General features: G+C 34.2%; 1 protein-coding gene across 16 annotated transcripts in view; it reads left to right on the forward strand.

The window, feature by feature from the left end:
- Positions 1-23,014, forward strand: part of SLC4A10 (solute carrier family 4 member 10) — a 284,389-nt gene that overhangs the window by 150,765 nt on the left and 110,610 nt on the right. For all 16 annotated transcript variants that reach the window (XM_044768822.2, XM_044768819.2, XM_070507978.1 and 13 more), the window contains exons 4-6: positions 442-580; positions 11,196-11,356; positions 18,649-18,837. In XM_044768822.2, coding sequence (XP_044624757.1) covers positions 442-580; positions 11,196-11,356; positions 18,649-18,837 — 489 coding nt within the window. The remainder of the gene's footprint in view (positions 1-441; positions 581-11,195; positions 11,357-18,648; positions 18,838-23,014) is intronic.

Here is a 23,014-nt window from a genome sequence, read left to right on the forward strand (position 1 = left end):
GAAGCATCACTAGGCGGTTCTTTGATGAGTTATATTCAGCATCATTTTTGTATAAGTGAATTTCATCATAGTCTGCTCTTCTAAATAGTACCATAAAATATAGCATATATATGATGAGAGAAAATGTGTATATGTGTGTGTGAGAAATAGAAATAGTTTCCATAATGTGTGTTATAAATAATCCAAAATAATCACATTTGATTTGATTTTTGATAATGTATGTACATTAAATGTTTACATTTTACATATTTATGCTTACAAATTATGCTAGACTTAATGTAATGCTAAATTTAGTTATAATTTCCCGAGCCTACTCTGGGAGAGTGTTGCGGGCAGGTGGGGGGAGGAGGTGTGAGTTTAGAGTGGTGATGAAATGGATGACTGGGACATTTTAAGCTTGAAGTCGTGGTAATGCATGTTCATGGCTCTGATTTTCCATAGATACCCCATCACAGCGGGTACAGTTTATTCTTGGAACTGAGGATGATGATGAGGAACACATTCCTCATGACCTTTTCACAGAACTGGATGAGATTTGCTGGCGTGAAGGTGAGGATGCCGAGTGGCGAGAAACAGCCAGGTGAGGATTTTTGTTGAAGGGTGAAGGTATACTAAAGAATTTTCATGCTATTAGCAAAAGAGATTTCTAATGCCATGATTTTGCAAGCATCCACGAGTGCTGCTGATTTCTGAAATTGCTCATCTGGCCTGGGCATATCCTATAATAGGATATGGGTCAGAATGAAATCTGAAGGCAGTAATTATAGTAAACAGTGATGCAGAGCCAGCAACAGCTGCAGTCTTAGAGATAAACAGTAGCATAATTTGTGTGTCATCAGGAAAACAATAGAAATCTAAAAGTAATTTATTTCTGTCTTTTCAGCAGCTGGCTTGTGCCCAAACTAGTGATATTATATGATAATTTGAGTGTGGGGCTTTTTTAAAGAAAGGGCAAACATCATGATAAGAGGCTTTGGAGATAGTCCTAGATTTCATGTACTATTTGGTGAAGATAAAACTATTTTGTAATGTGTTTCTAGGATATATGTACATTTAAACATAGAGGTTTTTCAAAATAACTTCTTAAAAATTACTTTTTCTGTCATTTGTAATTTTTCTGTATTGCCATATAATTGATGAATTGCTATAAAAGAGTAATAAGCTAAATTTTGCATTTGCTTTTCATTTATTCCTTCTTGCTCATTTGCTCATTTATTTAACAAACATTTATGGAATATACATTATGTGCCAGGTGCAACAGAAATAGAACAATAACATCAACAAAATCTTAGATCTTGCCTTTAACAATCTCATGGTCTGATGTGGGATTTAGACAAGCAAACAAAGTTGTAAATACTGTATAATGAATGCTGGGATACAGGTGTGCACAGGGTTTTCATTTACCCGCCGCTTCCCAAAGTTTAATGTGACTACAAATCACCTGGGATCTTGTTGAAATGTGAATTCAGTAGGCTTCAGGCATGGAGCCTCAGATCCTGCATTTCTAATAAGCTTCCAGGTGATGTCACACTGATGTGTTTGGTTTGAGGACCACATTTTGAGTAGCAAGGATCTAAACCACAAGGGTAAGGAACAGGGGATCAAGATAGCTTTCCTGGAGGAGGTGATTCCCGAGCTGACCCTTGAAGGATGAGTTGGAGTTAGCTAGGAAGAAAAGCAGAAAGGCAGGATTCTAGGAAGAGGGAGCAGGATGTGCCTGAACACCTCCACTGACACAGGTTTGACTGTTTTGTTAGGCTATTCCTTCCATGGCCACACAGCTCTAATTGTTAGAAATTCTTTCTGTAGGTCGAACAGATTTATCAGTGGCTCTCAGGTTGCAGTAGCCTTCCGAACGCCACAGTACTCCACCAGGTCATATTAAACTTGTGGCAGCATTTAATCACTGCCTTAATTCTACTCCGAGTTAGTGTGGAATTAAATGTCAATCATGATAATATTATGAATAACATTGGTTTAGTTAATTCCTGTTTGATTTATTTTGAGTCGTCGTCATAGCTCTCTTTTATTTAAAAAATACTTAGTAAACAGAAGAAAATCAAAATTGCTATCACCTAGTTCATCTCTGTTAACATTAAAAAAAACTGTCAATATCTAAAATTCAAAAAGTATAGAAAGATAGAAAAGCAACAGTATTCTACTCTTGTTCACAGTACCTGTCTTCAAAGGTAATCACTGTTAATAGTTTCTTGTGTATCTTTTCATAAAAATTTTAATGCCTAGATCTGCATGTAAATGTACACCCTTTTAAAAATTTATACAATAGGGGTTTTACATAGTGTTCATGCCTTACTTTTTTCACTTAATAATATGTTTGGACTATTTCCCATATTATCTGATAACCTTTTTAATGACTGATATCTTTTTAATGACTGCATTGCATTTAATTATATGGATGAACTTTTGTTTATTTAGCCAGTTTTGATAGAGATTTAGGTTGTTCTTTTTTTTTTTTTTGCTATAAACCATTGCTACAGTGATCATTTACACATAGGTTTTGGCATTATTTTGTAGGTATTTATGTAGAGTGAATTTCTTTTTTTTTTTTAAAGATTTTATTTTTTTCATTTTTCTCCCCAAAGCCCCCCGGTACATAGTTGTATATATTCTTCATTGTGGGTCCTTCTAGTTGTGGCATGTGGGACGCTGCCTTAGCATGGTTTGATGAGCAGTGCCATGTCTGCGCCCAGGATTTGAACCAACGACACACTGGGCCGCCTGCAGCGGAGTGCGCGAACTTAACCACTCAGACACAGGGCCAGTCCCTGTAGGGTGAATTTCTAACAGTGAAACTTATGTACCGAGAGCAGACTTTTTTCCTTTGATAGATGTTGCAAAATTGCCTTCATAAAATGTTTAGGTAATTTACACTTCCATGAACAGTGTATGAGAGTGATTGTTTCCCCCAAACCCTTGCCACACTAAATCATCAAACTTTTAAAATTTTTTGCCAATTTTATGAATGAAAAATAAATCGCATTGTTTGAATTGACATTTCCTTATTTATTAGTAAGACTCAACATCTTTTCATATGTTTTAATTTTATTCTTGTGAGAAAACTGCTCATTTTCTTTACCTGTTTTATGGCAAATTGTTCATTATTTTCTCTATTTGCCTTTTTTTTTTTTTTGAAGATTGGCCCTGAGCTAACATCTGTGCCAATCTTCCTCTATTTAGTATGTGGGATGCCAACACAGCATGGCTTGATGAGCTGAGTGTAGGTCCACACCCAGGATCGGAACCTGCAAACTCCAGGCCACCGAAGCAGAGCGTGCAAACAACCACTATGCCACCAGACCAGCCCCATGCAATATTTCAAATATAGCACTAAATTTGAGATAGTTTTCATATAACCTGGTAAATTTTAAGATTAAGAATCTTCTACCTTATTTGTTTCTTCCAACTGCATCAAAAACTAAGTACTTTGGAGTTTCTTAAATACATAATACATGTACTCATCTTCTTTATTTGATGACAGAAAAACAATATATGATCATATTCTCCACAAATTAGTGATATAACTTTTGCTCTTTCATGATTAAAGAGTTGTTGATGAGAATTTAAAGTGAAAACTACCCTGTTTAAAGCTAGCAGCATCAGTCTTCAACTGGTTATGAGAAATGGGTGTTTTTGGATGACTTGAAGGAAGGAGATGTAGTAGTTATGATGACTAGACTACTCTGGCTACTTAGAGTTTCTTTAATCTATTGCTGAGAAATACTTTTTGGAAGCATGTCCTTTTTCTTTTTTGCTGAGGAACAGTTATGTTCCTGTATCTGTTGCCAATTTTCCTCCTTTTTCTTTTGCTTGAGGAAGATTAGCCCTGAGCTAACGTCTGTGCCAATCTTCCTCCACTTTATCTGTGGGTTACAACAACAGCATGGCTGATGAGTGGTGTAGGTCCACGTCCGGGATCCTAACCTGTGAACCTGGGCTGCTGAAGCGCTGAACTGAACTACTATGCCATGGGCTGGCCCCTCAAAGCATTTCTTTTGTATTTCTTTACTCTCATCCTACATAATAGAGCTGAGAAGTAAGATTGGAATATGTGTTTTGGCACGAGTAACTCCCTTATTCTTAAAATTTTTGGTGATTTTTCACCTTCCAGATCAAATAGTGATCTCTTCCTTTTAATGGGTAACTTCCTTGTAACTTGCCCATTTCCATAAAGCCAGGAGGTGCCAGAGCAATACTAGAGTCACAGCGAAGCAGGTAGGATTTTATCATGCTCTAACGGATTAACTTGAACAACATTTTTATCCCAAACCATCAAAATGTACTACTGTTTATTTATAAAGAATGAAAGAGATGATCCAGTTATTTATTAGCATTCTTCAATATTATTCGATAAAGCCCGTGTTCTTAGCCATGCTTCTGGAACCTTATGCATGGTGCAGCTGCTTGAGGTTCCTGGAGACATCTGATGAGCAATCAAAATAGTAACAGACATTGAAGAGGAGGGTAGATGAATTTTGGCTGAGATACAATACGTCAGGGAAGAACAGAACATATTTATTGAAGACTTGTAAATGTAGGGGCTTTTAAAGTGGCAGGAGTAATTTTGTTCTGGTTGCCCTTGTTCACCTAAAAAGGCTAATTTTAGTTAATTCATGACTCCATTTGATTTTTCAAATGAAATTTAATTCTAATAAGTTATTAGCATGACCATTCGAAGTACTTCCTTTTTTTGATTGCTATTCCAGGGGGGATTAAGAATTTTCTACCCTAATAGTAGAAATAAAAAGGATATTTTATCAGCACACTGCACCTGTCACATATCACATCTTGAATAATTCATGCCCACTGTTGCTGCCAAGTAAAACTTGAGCAAAGTTTTAGATTTTGAAGCTAAATTTTTGAATCATAATTATTTAATAAATGTTTGTGAAAAACAGCTGTTCACTTTTAAAAACCCTAAAAGAAGCCATATGACAAGGGCTAATGAAATCAACACAATTACAATGTCCTGCTTATAAATAGCTTAGAACGTTATTAATAGAAAAGTGTGCAAAGATACCACAGCTGTGCAATTGTGGAGACAATGTGCTTGACTCGCTGTGGTTGCCCTTTAAAAGTGCTTCCCACAAAGGAGCTCAGAAGAGGCCAAGCAGCGGGTAGCAGTTAGGCCTCTGATACTTACATGGTAGTGTGGAAAAGGATTATTCCATCAGAACAATTTCATTGATGCTGTGAAGGCATTTGATATTCAAAATTAGTAAAAGTTCAAGTCACCGGTATTTTTCAGCGCAATGTGAGATGTGAAGATAATATGGATTGAGAACAGCTAACGTCAGTAAACTCTAGGTTTGGATATATTTCATTTCCCCTTAAAATAGGCACTTTATGATTACATATGTTATTCTCTAGCCCTCATGTTCCCCCTCCACCCTCCATATCCCCAACTCTACCCAAAAGAGAATGTTTTCATTTGAGAATTGATGACTTCTCCCAAGGCTATAATTTTGGATAATATAGTAACTCCATTGCTTCCTATTTGGATAGAATTAGACAATAAAATTCTTAGAAAAGCTAAACTGAATTAGTGGGAATAGGATAAACAGAAAGAGTTAAATTCTATGGGAAATATCTATTTCTAATTTGCAGAAGAATTTTATTTTGTAGATTTTTAATGTGAGTGTTGTAGAGGAGATTATCATCAACTTAATCCTGAAAGAATTCATGAAACACCTATATTATGTTGTTGTTTTTTAGTAGAAAGAGATTCCAATGTGTTAATCATGGATGAAAACGGATCTAGACAGATGGAAGGAAATGAAAATAATCTGTTCACAGTTTAAATCCACCCCTTCCCCATAGAAAATGACATGCAAGTTGACCTACAATTTTGATTTTTTTCTTTGTCCATCACTTCTCATTCATGCCTGTGAGACTCTTGTTTGCTTTGGTTTGCTGTTCAAACAAATGTCAGCTGATTTTATTGGGAAACTGGAATAAATTGCAGCACTTTAGGACATTAACTGTAATTAGGCATTTTGCAACTAACAGTATATTCAGTGACTACAAATCTTGAAGCGGGATTTGGTGTGTTCCCAGACCTGTTAATTTCTATCTCTGAAGTATGACGTGGAATGAAAAAACAGAAAATGGAGATATACTTATGTATTTATATATATATATTATTTTTAATGTATTATTTAAAAAATATTCATTTAAATATCTCAAAGCTTTTGGCATCATTCTGGAGCTGGCACAAAGCTCTGAATCTTGAAATGTTTAGTAACTTAATATTTGTAATTATAGGTTCCCTTTTATGGAAAGTATCTTCTGCTTTCTCCTCTAATGCTCATAAAACCTGTGGTTGTATCAAACCATCCATGCATATAGATTATATTTGGTCATCTTAACTACCAAACTACTTGGAACACCTAGATACTTCATTCTTTTTTTCTAGAAGACTAAGCTCCCAATTTGAAGTAACTTGTTCCAAAAGAAGGTATATACCTTTTGGATTTGTTTTTAAAATGTCTTTTCAGATTGACGTACAGATCAATGGAACAGAATAGGGAACTGAGAAAGACCAACACAAGTACAGCTACTGAGTTTTGACAAAGGGCAAAAGCTACTACATGAAGGAAGAACTGTGTTTTCAACAAATAGTACTGGAACAATGAGACATCTATGATAAAAAAATTAACCTTAATCTAAACCTCACAGTATACACAAAAGTTAATTGAAAATAAATCATAAATCTAAATGTAAAAGATACAGCTATGAAAATTTTAGAGGAAATATAGTAGAAAATCTTCAGGACTTATGGCTACATAATGAGTTTTTAGACATGATACAAAAGCACAATCCTTGAAATAAAATGTTCATAAGTTGGACTTTGCCTGAATTAAAAATTTTTGTGCTGTGAAAGATCCTGTTAAGAGGATGAAAAGAGAACCTACAGACAGGGAGAAAATATTTTCAAACCATATATTTGACAAAAATATTATGTCTGGAATATATAAAGAACTCTCAAAGTTCAACAGTATGAAAACAAACAGATCAGTTAGAAAAATGGGCAAATACTCAAACAGAATTTTCACTAAAGAGGAGCTACATATGGCAAATAAACACATAAAAAGATATTCAACATCATTAGTCATTAAGGAAATTCAAATTAAAAGCTCTATGAGATATCACTGCACACCTAGAAGAATAGCTAAAATGAAAAGGTAGTCATAATAGCAAATGCTGGTGAGGATGTGGAGACAATGGATCTCTCATCCATCGCTGGAAGGAATGTGAAATGATAGAGCTACTCTAGAAAACAGTTGGCAAAACTAAATATACATTTACTATATGACCCAGCAATCACAGTCTTGGGCATTTATCCCAGAGAAATGAAAACTTATGTTCACACAAAAACCTCTACATGAATGTTTATAGCAGCTTTGTTTGTAGTAGCAAAAACTGCAAACAACCCAAATATCTTTCAGTGGGTGGATGATTAAACAAAGTCTGGTACATCCATACAATGGAATACAACTCAGCAATAAAAAGTAACAAACTACTGATATATACATCAACTTGAATGGATCTCAAGGGCATTATGCTTAGTGAAAAATCTCAAAAGGTTGCAAACTATATGATTCCATTTATAGAACATCCTCAAAATGAAAAAAACTACAGTGATGAAGAACAGGTTAGTGATTGCCAGGGGACAGAAACAGTGTGAGGACTGAGCATGTAAAGGTGTAGCATGAGGGAGTTCCTTTGTGGTGATGGAACAGTTTTGCGTCTTGATTGTGGTGTGGTTACTGAATCTGTACATGGGATAAAAATGTGTAGAACTACACACACACACACACACACCCCCCACATCTTCTCAGGTTCTTAAAATTTGAATTTTTACTTTCAAATCAGCCGAGATAAAATGACGTAGATGCTTTGTTACTTATTTAATCATCTTCACTGTTAGCTGGAAGAAAAATTTAATTATAAATTTCCTTATAAGAAAGGGTTTAATCATCTTATGTAGATCCAGAAACCCATGAGTATTTTAAAATAAATTTATTATTAGTGTTATTGCAGCTTACCAACAATATTATTGTATGGGTTAGTTTATAGATTTATACTTAATTAAGAAAATATAATTTTTTGTAACACATAAACACTCTTCTCAGGATTTCTTACCTGAGGAAAATTTTTAAATACTCCATTTTGAAGCAATTTCACATATAGGGATGACAGAAAGTACTATAGCTCCAGAAATATTAAGTGAGGACATTTTCCAATTAAGAGAAATCTACCGTCGATCAAACATTATTATAACCCTTTGTAACCCTGAGTCTTCTTTACTACCCAATAGACTGGAAACTAGATTTAAAATCTAACCAAGGTTCTTCAGTCAACGTAATACCAGCATGAGTGTGGCTGTATGACTCCCTTCTTTTGACCTTTTTGTCTGAAAACCACATCATATGTGAGTAGTACATAAGGTGATAGAAGATTCAATAAAAGTTATATCCATTATCTTGGTGCCATGTCTGTGGATAATGTAAAAACAGAAGAAGAGAACAGAGAACATTTTTCAACTTGAGATTTGTTCCAGACAAGGATGAAAATCAAATGTTAAATCAGTTGTTGCTACTATAGGCATTAGCATAAGACATTCAAACTGAAAAAGTCCATAAATTCAACTGAAGTAATTGTATTATGGTGGAAAATGGGCACAGACTCTGGAGAAAAACAAGAACAACTTGGAATTGAATCTGGTTTGACAAAGTCACTGCTTGGTGATCTTGGACAAGGTTTTAATGTGTTGAATTTGTCTCATCAGTTCACAGATGAGAAGATTGTGGCCTGGAGAAATTAAAAGACTTTGCCCTGGTCACATGACGATTTAGCTATAGAGTAGGGACAAAACCTAGATTTCTTTCTATTCCCAGCTAGTCCAAGACACTTCCCACAATACTATCCTATCTCAAAATGTCCAGCAAGAAGTTCATCCTTTGAGATATTCACGTTCATAATGTGACCATGACCTCACTCTCCTACCCGGCAAGAAATACTAATTTATTATATTTGTTAAAATCATATTCACTGTAATCATTAATTCTAATTAGGATTTTGATGCTGGTATGAATAGCTAAAGTTGTGATCTGTATCAGTTGGGATAGGCTAAATTATGTTAGAAAAAATATCTTACGATCTCAATAACCTAAAATCACAAATGCTTATTTGTGGCTCGTGATACATGTCCATCATGGAGGCTTTGCATATCTGTTCATTGTAGTTACTGAAAGACCCCCGCTGGTAGAGCAGCCTCCATCTTGAACATTGCTGATGGCCACATCAGGGAAAAGAGAGCTCTGGAGAGTCTTATCCTGGCAATTAAATACGTCAGCCTGGAAATGATACACATAATTTCTCCTCACAATTCATTGTTCAGAACTAGTCAACAATCACATGACCTTACCCACTTAAAAGAGCTAAGCAGTGATATCTTACTTTTTACTAGGAAAAGAGGGAGAACTAGTTAGAGTTGATGAATGATACTAATGACCATCACTGATTTATGAAGTATTATGGCCCTGTTAAGGGCTGAACAACTTTAAGAATCACTAATATGAAAAACTCCCAACTGTGTAGACAAAATAGTCTATAAAATTGCCAGCACTGAAGCAATACTGTCAGTGATTTGGGGCTTAAATGTAAGTTTTTTCAACCTTCAAGTGTTCTGTAAGTTTATGATAGGCATAGTGAACTATCTGAGAACTCTCGGCAGGCACAGCTCTTCTTCCCTACTGGTTTCCTTTTCACTTCCTGACAGCTTTTTGCTCCCTAAACACTGAGGACAGATCCACAGCTTTCTTTATTCTTCTTGGAACTCTAAACATTAATCATTCTGACTAGTCCTTTTGTTTAGTTATTTTTGGCTGATCCGCTGATTCCTTAAGTAGTTACTGCAACGTATTTTTCCTCTGGTGGAGTTGGATCATTTGACTATGTAAAACACTAATATAATATCACATACAGAATTTGAGTAATACTGCATGGAGAGGGGAAGTTAGGGCAAAAATGACTAAGGAGAGGAGGAATGAGGAAAATGGTAGCGAATGAAAGGAGGGAAGGTGGTTTACCCTAGAATTCATTAGAAATGGTGGAATTAAACTGATCATCTATTAAGACTAGAGAGCAAGTCCCTCAAAGAATAAGAGCTTTAGTGTTTGTGCCAGAGCAGCAAAATCACTGGTTTCCCTTTATTGCTTTATCGTACTTGGAAACACTGTGAGTTATTGCTATTCATTTCACTCTAAGAATGTAGTGGTCTCCCATTTGGCGCTGTCATCTCAGGGTTCTCCTATTCTCCATCCCTGGCAGGAAGGCCCAGGGAATAGGGGCTGAACCAAGTTCTCATAGATTTAGTCCATAGGAAGTGATTAAAATCACTAGATTTCATTCAAACAGGCCTAATAAGTATTTTTTTCTATAAAACAGGCCCCAAATTATACTAGCCTCCCTAAAAATCAAATGGAAAAATTATCAAGAGACTCAAATGTTAAATTTTAAGAACTCCTACTAAAGAAAAATGAGTATTCATTAATTTTCTTTTGCATCTTTTTCAATTACCATTATCTTTCCATGAAGTAGACTCTCTTTATTAGTTCTACAGCAGATTCACTGTGACCACTGATTAAACAATTATTTTTTAGTTTTTTGAGGAAGATTAAGCTCTGAACTAACTGCTGCCAATCCTCCTCTTTTCACTGAGGAAGACTGGCCCTGAGCTAACATCCGTGCCCATCTTCCTCTACTTTATATGAGGGACACCTACCACAGCATGGCGCGCCAAGCTGTGCCATGTCCGCACCCAGGCTCCGAACCGGCGAACCCCGGGCTGCCGAAGCAGAACGTGTGCACTTAACACTGCACCACCAGGCCGGCCCCTAAACATTTATTTTAAAGTATTGTTTCAGAGCTAGGCAAACTAATATAAATAATACATGAATTTTTCTTTGTTTTCAATATATCTTTCAATGACACCAAAAAATGCTTGTTAAGTGGAATTAAAATGAAAGAAACCAAATGACTTGGGCTAGCTTTTATTTACTCCCCAAACCAAGAAGCAATGTATCTTTCTATTTATACTTTTTATTATTGGGATAAAGGATCATTCATCTACAATATAATATTCAATGTGCCAATAATATTTATTTTTGTAGGTGGTTGAAGTTTGAAGAAGATGTGGAAGACGGAGGAGAAAGGTGGAGCAAGCCTTATGTGGCTACTCTTTCACTGCACAGCTTGTTTGAGTTAAGAAGCTGTATTCTGAATGGAACTGTGTTACTGGACATGCACGCCAACACTTTAGAAGAAATTGCAGGTATATCTTTTTTTCCCCTTAGTCTATTTCACTCGAATAGGTACAGCTGATTTTTGTTATTCCCTTTTCCTTATAATTCTATACATTTGCAACTTTTGAAAAACTCTCATGGTCAGCTTATGAAGCCAAAGAATAATTTTCTCCTACTCCCTAATTTAAGGTAAAAGAAGTGGAATCTCAGAGAAACGTGGTCTAAATTGTCAGTGGCCAATCTAGAACAAGAATCTAGAGATCCTGACTCCTATTTAGCATGTCTTATTTTTCACTGTCATATTTAATTAGATTGTCACCATTAGAAAACTGAAGGAAAGAACTCATAAAGCTAGAGACTGATTATTTCAATATGCAAATACATGAAGTAACCAAATGAAAAAATTTCAATAAATAGGAGAAATGTTAGTTTAGAATGACTATTTTTTTTGAACTGAATTAAAACTCTTGAATTACAGAGGACACCAAGTGATGTAGTTGAGATTAATTTGTAATTTAATACTATGACTAGTCCTGGGATGAATGATTTGTATTAGAAGTCTGTTGTGGCTATATAACACAGGCAGCTATATTTAGGAAGCATCTTACTGTTACTCTAGAAACAGAGGCAAAGAATTCCTTTATCTTTTGATCTGGAAGACAAACACATTTTAGTAAAAACAAAATAATACAAAAAACACAGAAATGAATTTTGAGAGAGTATAAATGAAATGGTTAATGGAGGTTTTAAAAATAAAAACAAAGCAAGGACTCAGGCAGTTTTTAGAAATTTCTAGGTTGGAAAAAAAATAATAAAAGCAGTTCCATGTAGAATTTATTTGTGAAGTAGAAAGACTTAAGGGAGACTTCAATGTCTTAATTATATTATAGAGATGGAAAAAAACCAAACAAACCCAAACTCTGTGTGTTTTTTGATCACATAAGTGAGAGACAATTGTATTAGGAAAATAACACACCTAATTTAATCTTCAGAACAGCCTCATGAAGTGTCATTCCCATTTTTCAATGAGAAAATAGAAACTGAAACTTTCATGGCCTTTAAACCCTGTGTTCCTTCTGTTAACTACAACTACTCTCTGAAGACAGAGACGGCTTGAAGTGGCTGTTGCTCAAATTTTAATGGCAGTTTTATTACTTTAAATATCATGTATTTGACAATTATATTTGGTCATTGGTACTGCTAGGAATGGATACACTGCAATACGTGTGAAAATAAAAGTAAGTATGGAAAGATATCTTAGCTCACAGTATTAAGCAAAGACGAAAAAACGAGAAAGATAAGCCTTCTCCTTCTGTTTCATACAACACCTGTGAAGAGGTTATTCTTTAAAACGCATAGCTAGAGCCTAAAAGACCATATAAAGTTAAATACAGTATACTTTTCAGAAGAACACAGGGTATAGTAACAAGTCAGTCTAAATCAAGACTTAAAGAAAAGGGTAAACTTAGAAATTATCAAACTTCCTGAGAATGCTGGAATAGTAGCTATCCAACTCAATTTCTCAGCTTTACGTTATGGGATCTTGCTGATACCCAATAAACATTTTTATATTTTAATTAGGCATCCAATGGCTGGGCTTTTCATAGTACTTGCAGTTTAGGAAGCTCTTTTTAGTAATTCTACACTATCTTTTTGATACTCGAAGCAAACTTGGGGCTTAGTATTATTATTGTTATCCTTACTTCATAAATAAAGAAACTGAGATTCAGAAGTTTAAAGGTCTTGCCCAAAATAAGCAGTTTATTTCTGCTACTTATGTCAGTGCTGGCATTACCTTTGAAAATGGATTAATCCAAATTAGTTTGGGTTTGGCTATATATAATGAAGTTGTCAAAGTCCTCAACCTGGCAAAATCAGCCTCATAAAATACCCTTCATAGTTTCACCAGGCTTTAAATTTTTCAAAGCATGTAATTTCTAATGCTTTCTTTAGGAATTTATTCCTACCTGGAAATCGCCTATTAATTTGACTAAAACTCTGTTGTTCATTTTATCGCCTTAGCTCTGTATTATTGTTTAAATTTATGCCTCCTTTTCCTAACCCTGTTCCCTTCCCCAAGCTCAATTCTGTAGAATACGTGAAGATTGTTAGCTGTGTTAAATCTAGCTTTTTAAAGCAAATTACATTTTCTAAGTCTATCCTTATGAATGAAATTAGTTTGATGGACATCTCGGTACCCTAGATAGCTTTTTAGTATTCTTTGTGCTCTTCTAATTAGTCTGTATCTTTCTGTCTCCAAAGTAGCCCAATTTGAATGTCTCATTTTCAGTTTAGAGTGCTCTGGAAAATGACATTCAGAAGATGTCAGTAGTTTAGAGCTAATACCACATAGGAAAATATGATTACGAATACTTGTGTTAATCATTATTACCTCAGATTCCTTTTCAATTATTAATGAAAAGAGATTCTCCCTCCTAGAGTAATTTTAATTTGACATTTAATCCAAAGGTATTTATTTCTCCCTTTAATAAAATCTCATTAAAACATTTTCTCCCTATAGCTTGTAATTATTTTCTTGTTGTTTACTTACTACTGTTTTCACTTTGTGACAATTGAACTGTATTGCTAACTGTGTAATAAATAAGTATGCTTTACGTTTGTAAGATTTCTAACTTTGTGAAGTATTTTCACATGCAATGTTATATTTTATTATCACAGCAACCTTATGAAGTAGGAAGGAGGCTATTTCCCCCATTTTATAAACAGATAAACAGAAAGTAGTGTCTCACAGGTGACACTTGCAGAGAGGGGAATAATTTCTTTTGATTAACCTATAATCATAATCATAAGTTTTGTTATATTCTATTTCATGATAATTTGTGACCATAGTGATTAGCAATAAGTCCTGGAACTTTTTCTTCACCTTTTTTTATTGTATTTTTCTATGTGTTAGGCAGTTACTAACACATTAGTCACTAGTTTTAATTTTCCAAAAGCTGGATATAACAGCTCATCTTAAAGGCTCTAAACCCTAGTACTTTGTGAATGCGCAGACTCTGCAGCATTAATGTTTTCTAGACATTTCCTAGTAGAGGAATATGACGCAGATATTGTTTTAGAATGATTGAGGATTTTTATATCAATGTTCTGATATATTTTTAATAGACTCTCAGATAATTCTTTAAAGAGATTTTTGTAGACTCAGCAGGAGAAAATCCCATTTGTATCTGGCAGGTCTGTCAAGAATTTCTGGTATAATTAAAATAGGATTTTCTTTTGGATAAAGTTAATTTAAAAATGTCTGTTTCCCAATGTTTCAGGGAACTCAGAATGAATTTGAACTTCTTCTTCAAAATTTTACTTAACCTTTTCAAATCCAAAATTCTCCAGATATATTTTCTTACCACAATTATTCTGATATGGAGATTAATTGTATTAAAAGTGCTTCTTAATTTATATTCATATAAATTACAGGCAATTTTACGGTCTATGTTAATCTCTTTGAAATTCAGCACTGTAAAGACTAACAATGGAAATATTCTCTCTGCAGTGTGTATTCTTTAACCTAATTCTCTCAATGACAGTAAGAAATTAAAACCAAGCCAAAGTTAATACCATGGACAGATTGTCAATCATAGCTCTCAGCTCATTAAAACAACTTTCATTTATTTAAAATCTTTCATTGAAGGAAAAACTCCTAGTTTGTTTCGCTGAATGTAATCTGCAGACTTGGGAGTAGGGGAATAGCCGTATATTTTTTAAGATGCCTATATTATTCCATTCTTTGTCTGGAGAGTAAGTATTCTATGGTAGTGTGCATTTTTAGTACACACACTCCTGTTAGTGCTGTCAACCACACTGTAGAATTTAGACCCCTCCTATTCCTCACTCCTCCCCGGCATCTTTTAAAGTTAAGGCAATGGGTTTTTAAGATAAAGCATTTATACGATAATCTTTAAAGAGGCAGAGATTTATGTAGAATCTGTAAAATCTCGTGGTCTCTAGAAGCTTTCATTCAGTAGTCAAGATGGATTGATCATGATAAAATAATTGAATATTAGGATGAAAAATAATTTTTCATTTTCTGAGGCCTTTTTACACAAATGCTACTAGTTTTTCTAGAACCTGTGTAGTGCTAGGAGAGGGTGACCTATTTATCTTTTTCTTCCTGCTTCTCTTGTCGTTCAGATCCTGGCATTGTGCTTTGGCAGGCTAGCCTGTATTATTTAGGTATCACAGCCTGCTGAGATTGTAGGACTTGACTGTAGGCCCAAAGCCATTGTGGTCCATTATCCTTTCCTACTTTTCAAGGTTCATACTAGTCTATATTATAGTGGTGAAGAGAACAATGTAAGTGATTAGTGAATCAGACTCCCTTTGGTACCTAAGTCTCACCTCAGTATAAGTTATATTCTTGGGCAAGATGATTAACTTTTCTAGTTCATTAAGGTATTATTTGATGCAGCTATACCTCAGAGGAGTTTACTGTGTATTTCTGTGTGACTAAAGAGCGGATGAGTGGGGTTTTTTTTTCTATTTATTTTCTCTTATGTAACTGTTTCAAATAAAGACCTTATCTCTGAAAAACTGTGAAGCTGGTGACTTATGGGTTTTGGTAGTGCTCAAGCCTGAAAAGAGTGCTTTGATAGGAATTAAAAACTATGTGCATGGTTTATTGTATGATTCATTTTGATTCTGATTAGAATACTGCACTGAAGGTACATATCATGGCTTACAAATGAAATTGTCTTTCATTTGGTATCCTTTTGGTGTTTTAATAACCTACTTTACAACTCCTACTGTAAAGCATGTAATGCATATTTAAATGTACATTTTTCCACCTTAGCAAGGCTTCAGTGTAAAGTCATGTATGTTGACAATTTATCATTTCCCTTGTTTCAGATTAATCCAGGGGTTTTATAACTACTGTTCTCCAAAGAACTGAGATATAGATTGAAATATTCTACACTATCGTACATTTTTGGAATTGGAAGAGACTTTGGAGATAATTATAGTGGACATTGTGGCTGACTCCCAAACATGCGTTCTATCTCTTTCCATTGTAAACAACAAAGTGATAGAGAAAAGATTGACAAATTATACTCTGTGTGCAAATATAGCACACTCCCTGATTTTGTCAGATTTATGAATTAAGAATGGTAATTACATTGTACATGACTGAAAATAGTAGAAAGAAGATTAATATTTTGTGACATGAAAAATATGTGAAATTCAAATTTCGATGTTCATAAAAAAGTTTTATTAAAACACAACCACATCATTTGTGTACATGTTGTCCCTGGCTACTTTCATCCTATAAAGGCAGAGTTGAGTAGTTGTGGTTTACCCCGTTGAGTATGATGTAGGCCCACAAAGCCTAAAATATATATCATCTGGCCCATTACAAAAAAAGTTTGTCTGCCTCTGGTTTAGAGAAGTGCCTCCAAACCAGAAGTGACCTTACGTGAAGGGCAGTTCTTGATTAATCTAAGCCAATCACATAGGTCTCATGTCCCTTGTCAGTGATTGGCTCAGCATAGATGAGGCTATGTCAGTTGAACTTAAGAGAATTTTCCTGGAAAGGGGAAAAATAACTTTTAAGAGAAAATCACAAAAAGGCGAAGAATCTATGGATATGAACAGAGATATGTATTTCCTTGTTGCTGCTGGGAGCCACCTTATGACCATAAGAAAAATCAACCTGATGGGGAAGCTGACAGAATCACAGAGAAATAGAATTAAATCCAGCCTTACCTTGATCTTTCTGTTATGTGAGCCAATGAAATTCATCATTTCAGATAGTTTAATTTGGGTTTTCTGTTATTAATAAACCCAACTTTGCTTCCACTTGATATACTATTATAAAATATAGATAAATGTATTAAAACCACCATAAAATTCAAACCAGGAACCCATAATGTACTTAATGAAAATCGCAAAGAAAATCTTGTACTGGGATATATTTACTGAAGGCCTTAATATTCTAATCAGTGCGTTAGGTGCCTATGTCCTTAGTCCTGTCAACAATATATGAGATAGATATTATCTCCATCTCACAAATAAGAACCCTGAGCTTATTCGGCTTTACAAGGCCACACAGCTAGAATGTCGTACAGCGACCCAAGTCTGTTTCCCTAGTGCATTTCCCTTTCACACTGAAGGAAAACATTGTTTGTAAGGGAGAATTCTGCTAATTTTCAAATCTTCAGTGTACTCAGCAGGGTAGTGGAAGGCAATTCATTGTGATCTACTTGCTTTGCATAAGGAGTTAGTGCCTCAAAAAATCAAAGAGTTACTATTTGATGATCTGAAAGGAGATTAACTACACTGAGGTTCGTTGAGTGATCTTTGTATTACTAAGAAACTCAAAATGCCTTTAGTCATCTACTTATTTTATAGGCGTTTCTGACACTATATATGGTAAATATCATTCTGCTTAATTATAGCCTTCTGAAATCTCACCTTTTATTCTTTGTTTTATGGTTATAGAAGACCTTTTTAATATAAATACTTTTTTTTCATAGATTGGCAGCTGAGCTAACAACTGTTGCCAATCTTTTTTTTTCCTGCTTTTTCTCCCCAAATCCCCCCAGTACATAGTTGCATATTTTAGTTTTGGGTCCTTCTAGTTGTGGCGTATGGGGCACTGCCTCAGCATGGCCTGATGAACAGTGCCATGTCTGCACTCAGGATCCGAACCGGTGAAACCCTGGGGCGCCGAAGCAGTGTGCGCGAACTTAAACACTTGGTCACAGGAGCCAGCCCCTATAAAAACATTTTTAAGGAAAGTTTGAGAGGACTGACTTTATATCATTGTGAAAGAGTTGTGTTTAGTCTCTAAATGCAACTGACTACATAGCTGCCTAAGCCCCCTTGCATCAGATTTTTACAGATAGATATTTGTTCGCTTAAAGAGGAAACATGGAAATTATTCTTTACTAGAAGAAGGGAGAAAAACCATATTGAAATAAAATATGAAACCGCTTTCCAATTTTAAACATACTAATTATATTGGTATTACCTCTGCTAGATTCCTTCCCATCAGTGTGAATAATGGAGAACATAAAGCGCTTGGTTCTCAGTATAACTATGTCCATTTGAAAAATAATAATCCATAAGATCATTGTATATTTAAAATTGAATCATTTATAAAGAAAATTTTCTCAAGTCTTTTTTGTGCAACAGTTCTACAAAGAAAGATAAACTTTCGTCTGTAAGATCATACTTAGAGGTTTTTAAAGGAATTCATTCCTATCTTAAGATGAGTAATATTACCTAGGGTATGAGTATTTAAACCTAGTGGTTCAGTGCTGGCACACCACAGGAAAGCTGTGCTAATCTTCCTGCCTTCCCTTTTCAGATATGGTCCTTGACCAACAAGTGAGCTCAGGTCAGCTCAATGAGGACATACGCCACAGGGTCCATGAGGCACTGATGAAACAGCATCACCACCAAAATCAAAAAAAACTCACCAATAGAATTCCCATTGTTCGTTCCTTTGCTGATATTGGCAAGAAACAATCAGAACCAAATTCCATGGATAAAAATGGTAAATGTTTCTTTATTGTACTCTTTCTGTTTATTATGTGTCTGAAATATCAAAGTGCTTCTAAATCCTTTAAAACATATTTTATTTGAAAATGGTCTATTGAAATTTAGATTGTTTTGGTAGAATTGTTTCTTTTCATTTACATACAGAGCCTTGTTATCAAGCATCAAACTGCAGAAATTTTAACAAAGAATTTAAATTTCTTGAAAGGCTCATGAAAGAATGCAAGGAAAACTTTTATATAATAATAAGTTATAGACTCAAATGCAGCAAACATAAACTGAGCATCAGTTGCACCCCAAACAAGGTCCTAGTCTTTGTCGCATAGCTTGAGAATGTAATGCCATGCTTTTGATTTATGAACTTTTGGTTAAAATAAATATTGATTACCGTTTCGTGTCTGTGGAAAAAAAGATACTGGTTTCATGTAGCTCATAGTCAACAAATTTCATTAGAGATTACGATTGAAAAGGCAAGCTAGTGCATTGCTTGTGGCTCTACATATATTAAGCCTAATTTCCAGTTCATGGGCTCATTACTGTTTGCAGTGCCGCACCTTCAACATCCATGGAGCTACCACACTTAGCGTCTTCACACACCAATATAGAGGACACCAACTGTTATTCTCTAGCAATCATGACTTACTCCTTATGGTTTATGCTTCAGACTGTTTTATTCTTCCTATTTTGTTCTCTGGTTGCAGCCATTTGACCATTATTTACACTAAGGAAGTTGCTTAGGAATCTCTTGTTATCATCCATCCTTTCCATTAGTCTTGTGAAGTAAAATGAAGTTATCATGAGGGTGATATGAATTTTTTAAACTTCCATCAGCTACACAAGTTCCCAGTTTTAAAAGATAAGAAATAATGAAAAGTAATTTCAAATGCTTTACTGGAAAGACTCTTATTTCCACAAATGGGCTAAAGCATGTATATTGGGATGTCCTATGTGATTTCAACCCTATTTTCAAAAGCTTCAGATATGCCTTAAATACAAATGCATTTAAATAAATTTTCTCCAGACTTTCCTTTATATGGGATTTTTACCAGTTTTCATACTCCTGAATCAAATATACAAAAACAAATAGAAGAAATGCATTAATAAATCAATGAAGATGCTTAGATATACTATTGTCTCAGAACATAGAACCAGTTCTTAATGGCAGAATGATTTTTGAAATACTCATTTCATTTTCAAAGACCTTTCAGTGACTGAATGTAAGTCATTTTTACATGGAAGAGTCTGTAGTTGTGCATTTATTGAGTTCAGTAAAAGTATTACGAGCACTTTATGGTACATAGCAACTTGTATTTGTAAATTCCACAACATTTTGAGAATTTGTAACTTGCTTTGAATCATATCATATATTTAAAATGTATTCATATTCTAAATCACAGTTTGCTTTAAAATGTTATACATGAAAATGACAAAATGAAGCTTTTATTTTCTGAGACTTATAAATGTAATACTTTTATTATGCTTACAATACTAGTATTTATTTGGTATTGATTATATTAAGAAAATAGACTCGGATATTTACTAATTTTGACTATGGACTTCTGTCTATATGATTCAAAGACCTTATTAAAATATTCCCTTGAACTAACTTTCTATAAATACAAGCACATTTAAAAAAGGCAAACTTCTACCTTTATTTCATTACTTTTACAGGAAATCAGACAATAAAATATATGGCTGTAAGAAGGATATGTGTTTATTCAAAGATGCAAGGATCTTGGGTTGTGAACTAGCCATAATTTATATCTCAAATTTCGTTGAGGATAATGTTTATTATAGAATAATTTTATTACCTTTTGTTTTTGGAAGGAGGAGGGTACTGAATTTACTGGATGGATCATTTATTATAATATCTTGTAGACCTAGACACACTATTCATTACTGCTTTAAAGTTCTGTTAAACATAAGAAGAAATGATAGAGTTATAGCCTTGAATCACAAGTCCACGTATACATACATATAGATACAAAGTTTTCTGAGAGCCTGCTTTCTGTCTTATTCAGGCAACTACTTAGTTTTTCAGAAAACTAAGATGTGAGTAGTTCTGAAGTGATTCTGTCACCATCTGTACAATCAGCCTTTATCTGAACACATACAAATCCTTTGGAGGCGTACATTAGAGTAATAAAAACTTGGAAACATTTCTAATAAGATTCATATATCCAATTAAGTATTATTGTCGAGTATGCTGTCAGAAGAGGTTTTCTCTGCCTAGGCTATAACACCTCCTTGTGACTCTGTTTTGCCTCCTCACACACTTTGCATAATTATGTGTGTCGAGAATTCTGAAAATATGTATAGACTTCACCAATTTAGAAATAAATCTCCTATCCAGAAGTGAAAAAAGTGTGAAAGACCTTTATTACTAAGGTTCTCAATCTACTTATGATCTCAAAAAACTGACAAACTCTAGATAAACAAACAAATCAAAATTCATAGCCATGAATATAGATTCGACATTCTGTTTCAAAATATGCAGTAGAGATTTAATTTTTTTGTGCAGTAGTACAGAGAGATGCAAAAGGATTTCAAGACATCCAAAAGGGTAAAAATAGTATTCTTCTTATTTAAAAAAAAATCTCTTCAGTAAAGTATTCCATGTAAAAAGATTGACATTTTTCTTTCAAGATTATAGAATAGGAACTAGAGTGAGGATTTTCTAGAAACTTGAAAACAGAAAACATTTTCCTTCCTAAGCATAGGGATAGAAATAAGCCCCTTCTTGTTTAAAATACTGTCTTTTAGAGGCAAAACAGTTGAAATTCCTTCAAAAACAAACTGATGCTTACATAAAGTATTCAAAAAAGTCATAAGTCATATAGAATAAGATTTCTACTCCCTTAATTGACTTCATTGAGCATGCTGCCTTCGTAGTAGTCCAAAGGGTTAAACGTTCAGACACTTCAATCTGAATTTCCAGTGTGGATCTTCCCCCGTTTATAGGCTAGGTTTACAAGATAGTGATTTCCTTGCTCTTCTCTTCCCCAAGTCTGTGCTATTTTGTTTATAACTTTTTAGTGATTTGTGATAATTTGTCAATCTCACCTCCAAAGACACTATCTTTACTTTTTTGTATAATTTTTTTCTTGCTGTTCTGCACATTCTCTTAAGGGCTAAGATGCAGGATGCTATGGATTCACCATGCATTTTTAATGCCACCATGCTGTGTTTAACTTTCACTTTTCATTAAGCATCAAAACTGTGAGAATTAAATGTCTGATTCTGATGTTTCAATAAAAAGTGACAGTTACATTTGGCAAAACAACAGTAAAAAATAATAGAAAGAATAATATCTTCTTTAACATTAGAACCCTGAAAAGGATATGGTAGAAAGTACTCAAAATAAATATATCAAGAATATTTAAATAATTGCTTGAAACTAGAAGGACTTTCTAAAAATAAAAATAAGACTTCTGTGTTAAGTGATCTAGAAAGCAACATTTATTAGTATTTATATTCATCCTTTAGGTTATACATTCAGTTACATTTTGAGACATTTGGATTGCAAATCTACTTTAAAGTATTGTTACCCTGTTATAACCTTTATATTTAAAAAAATAATTTAGAATTCTTAGTCTCCTTGTGTCTAGGGTGTCTTCATTCCACTCTGTACTTTACTACTAATTCTAACTCCATTCCTTTTCCTTCACATATCTTCCCTCCCTCCTATTCTGAATACTGTCCAGTTGTACCTTTTATTTAGGATTTCAAAAGGAGTCCCAGAGCAGAAGTCTCTGGCTTACTTTCAAAACCACAGGTTATTGGAGAACATTTAGATTTGGAAGGATGAGATATTAGTTGGTTCTTTAGGCCTGCATAGATTCCAGCCCTTAAAATAATGTACACATATGTGTTGTGAATGATTTTTATTTATGGCTTTTGGAAATAAGTTTTATTGCTGTATAATCACCTCCTTTACAAATACTGTACTTTTTATTTTCAGATGTATAATGTTTTTATGTGTGTTTAGATATTTATATGCTTTCTTAGTTTTTAAATACTGTGGTCTCATAAATAAGATACCAAGAGTTTAAGAATTATCCCTTGTGATGTTCAACCTTTGAAGAAAAAAAAGCTAGAATAATAATTCTTGGAATTACTTGAGAGAAAACATTAAAATATTCATAGATGACAGAATTAAACATTGTATAATAAAG

This window comes from Equus asinus, chromosome 4 (assembly GCF_041296235.1).
Source record: "Equus asinus isolate D_3611 breed Donkey chromosome 4, EquAss-T2T_v2, whole genome shotgun sequence".
In the NCBI taxonomy this organism is placed as follows: domain Eukaryota; kingdom Metazoa; phylum Chordata; class Mammalia; order Perissodactyla; family Equidae; genus Equus; species Equus asinus.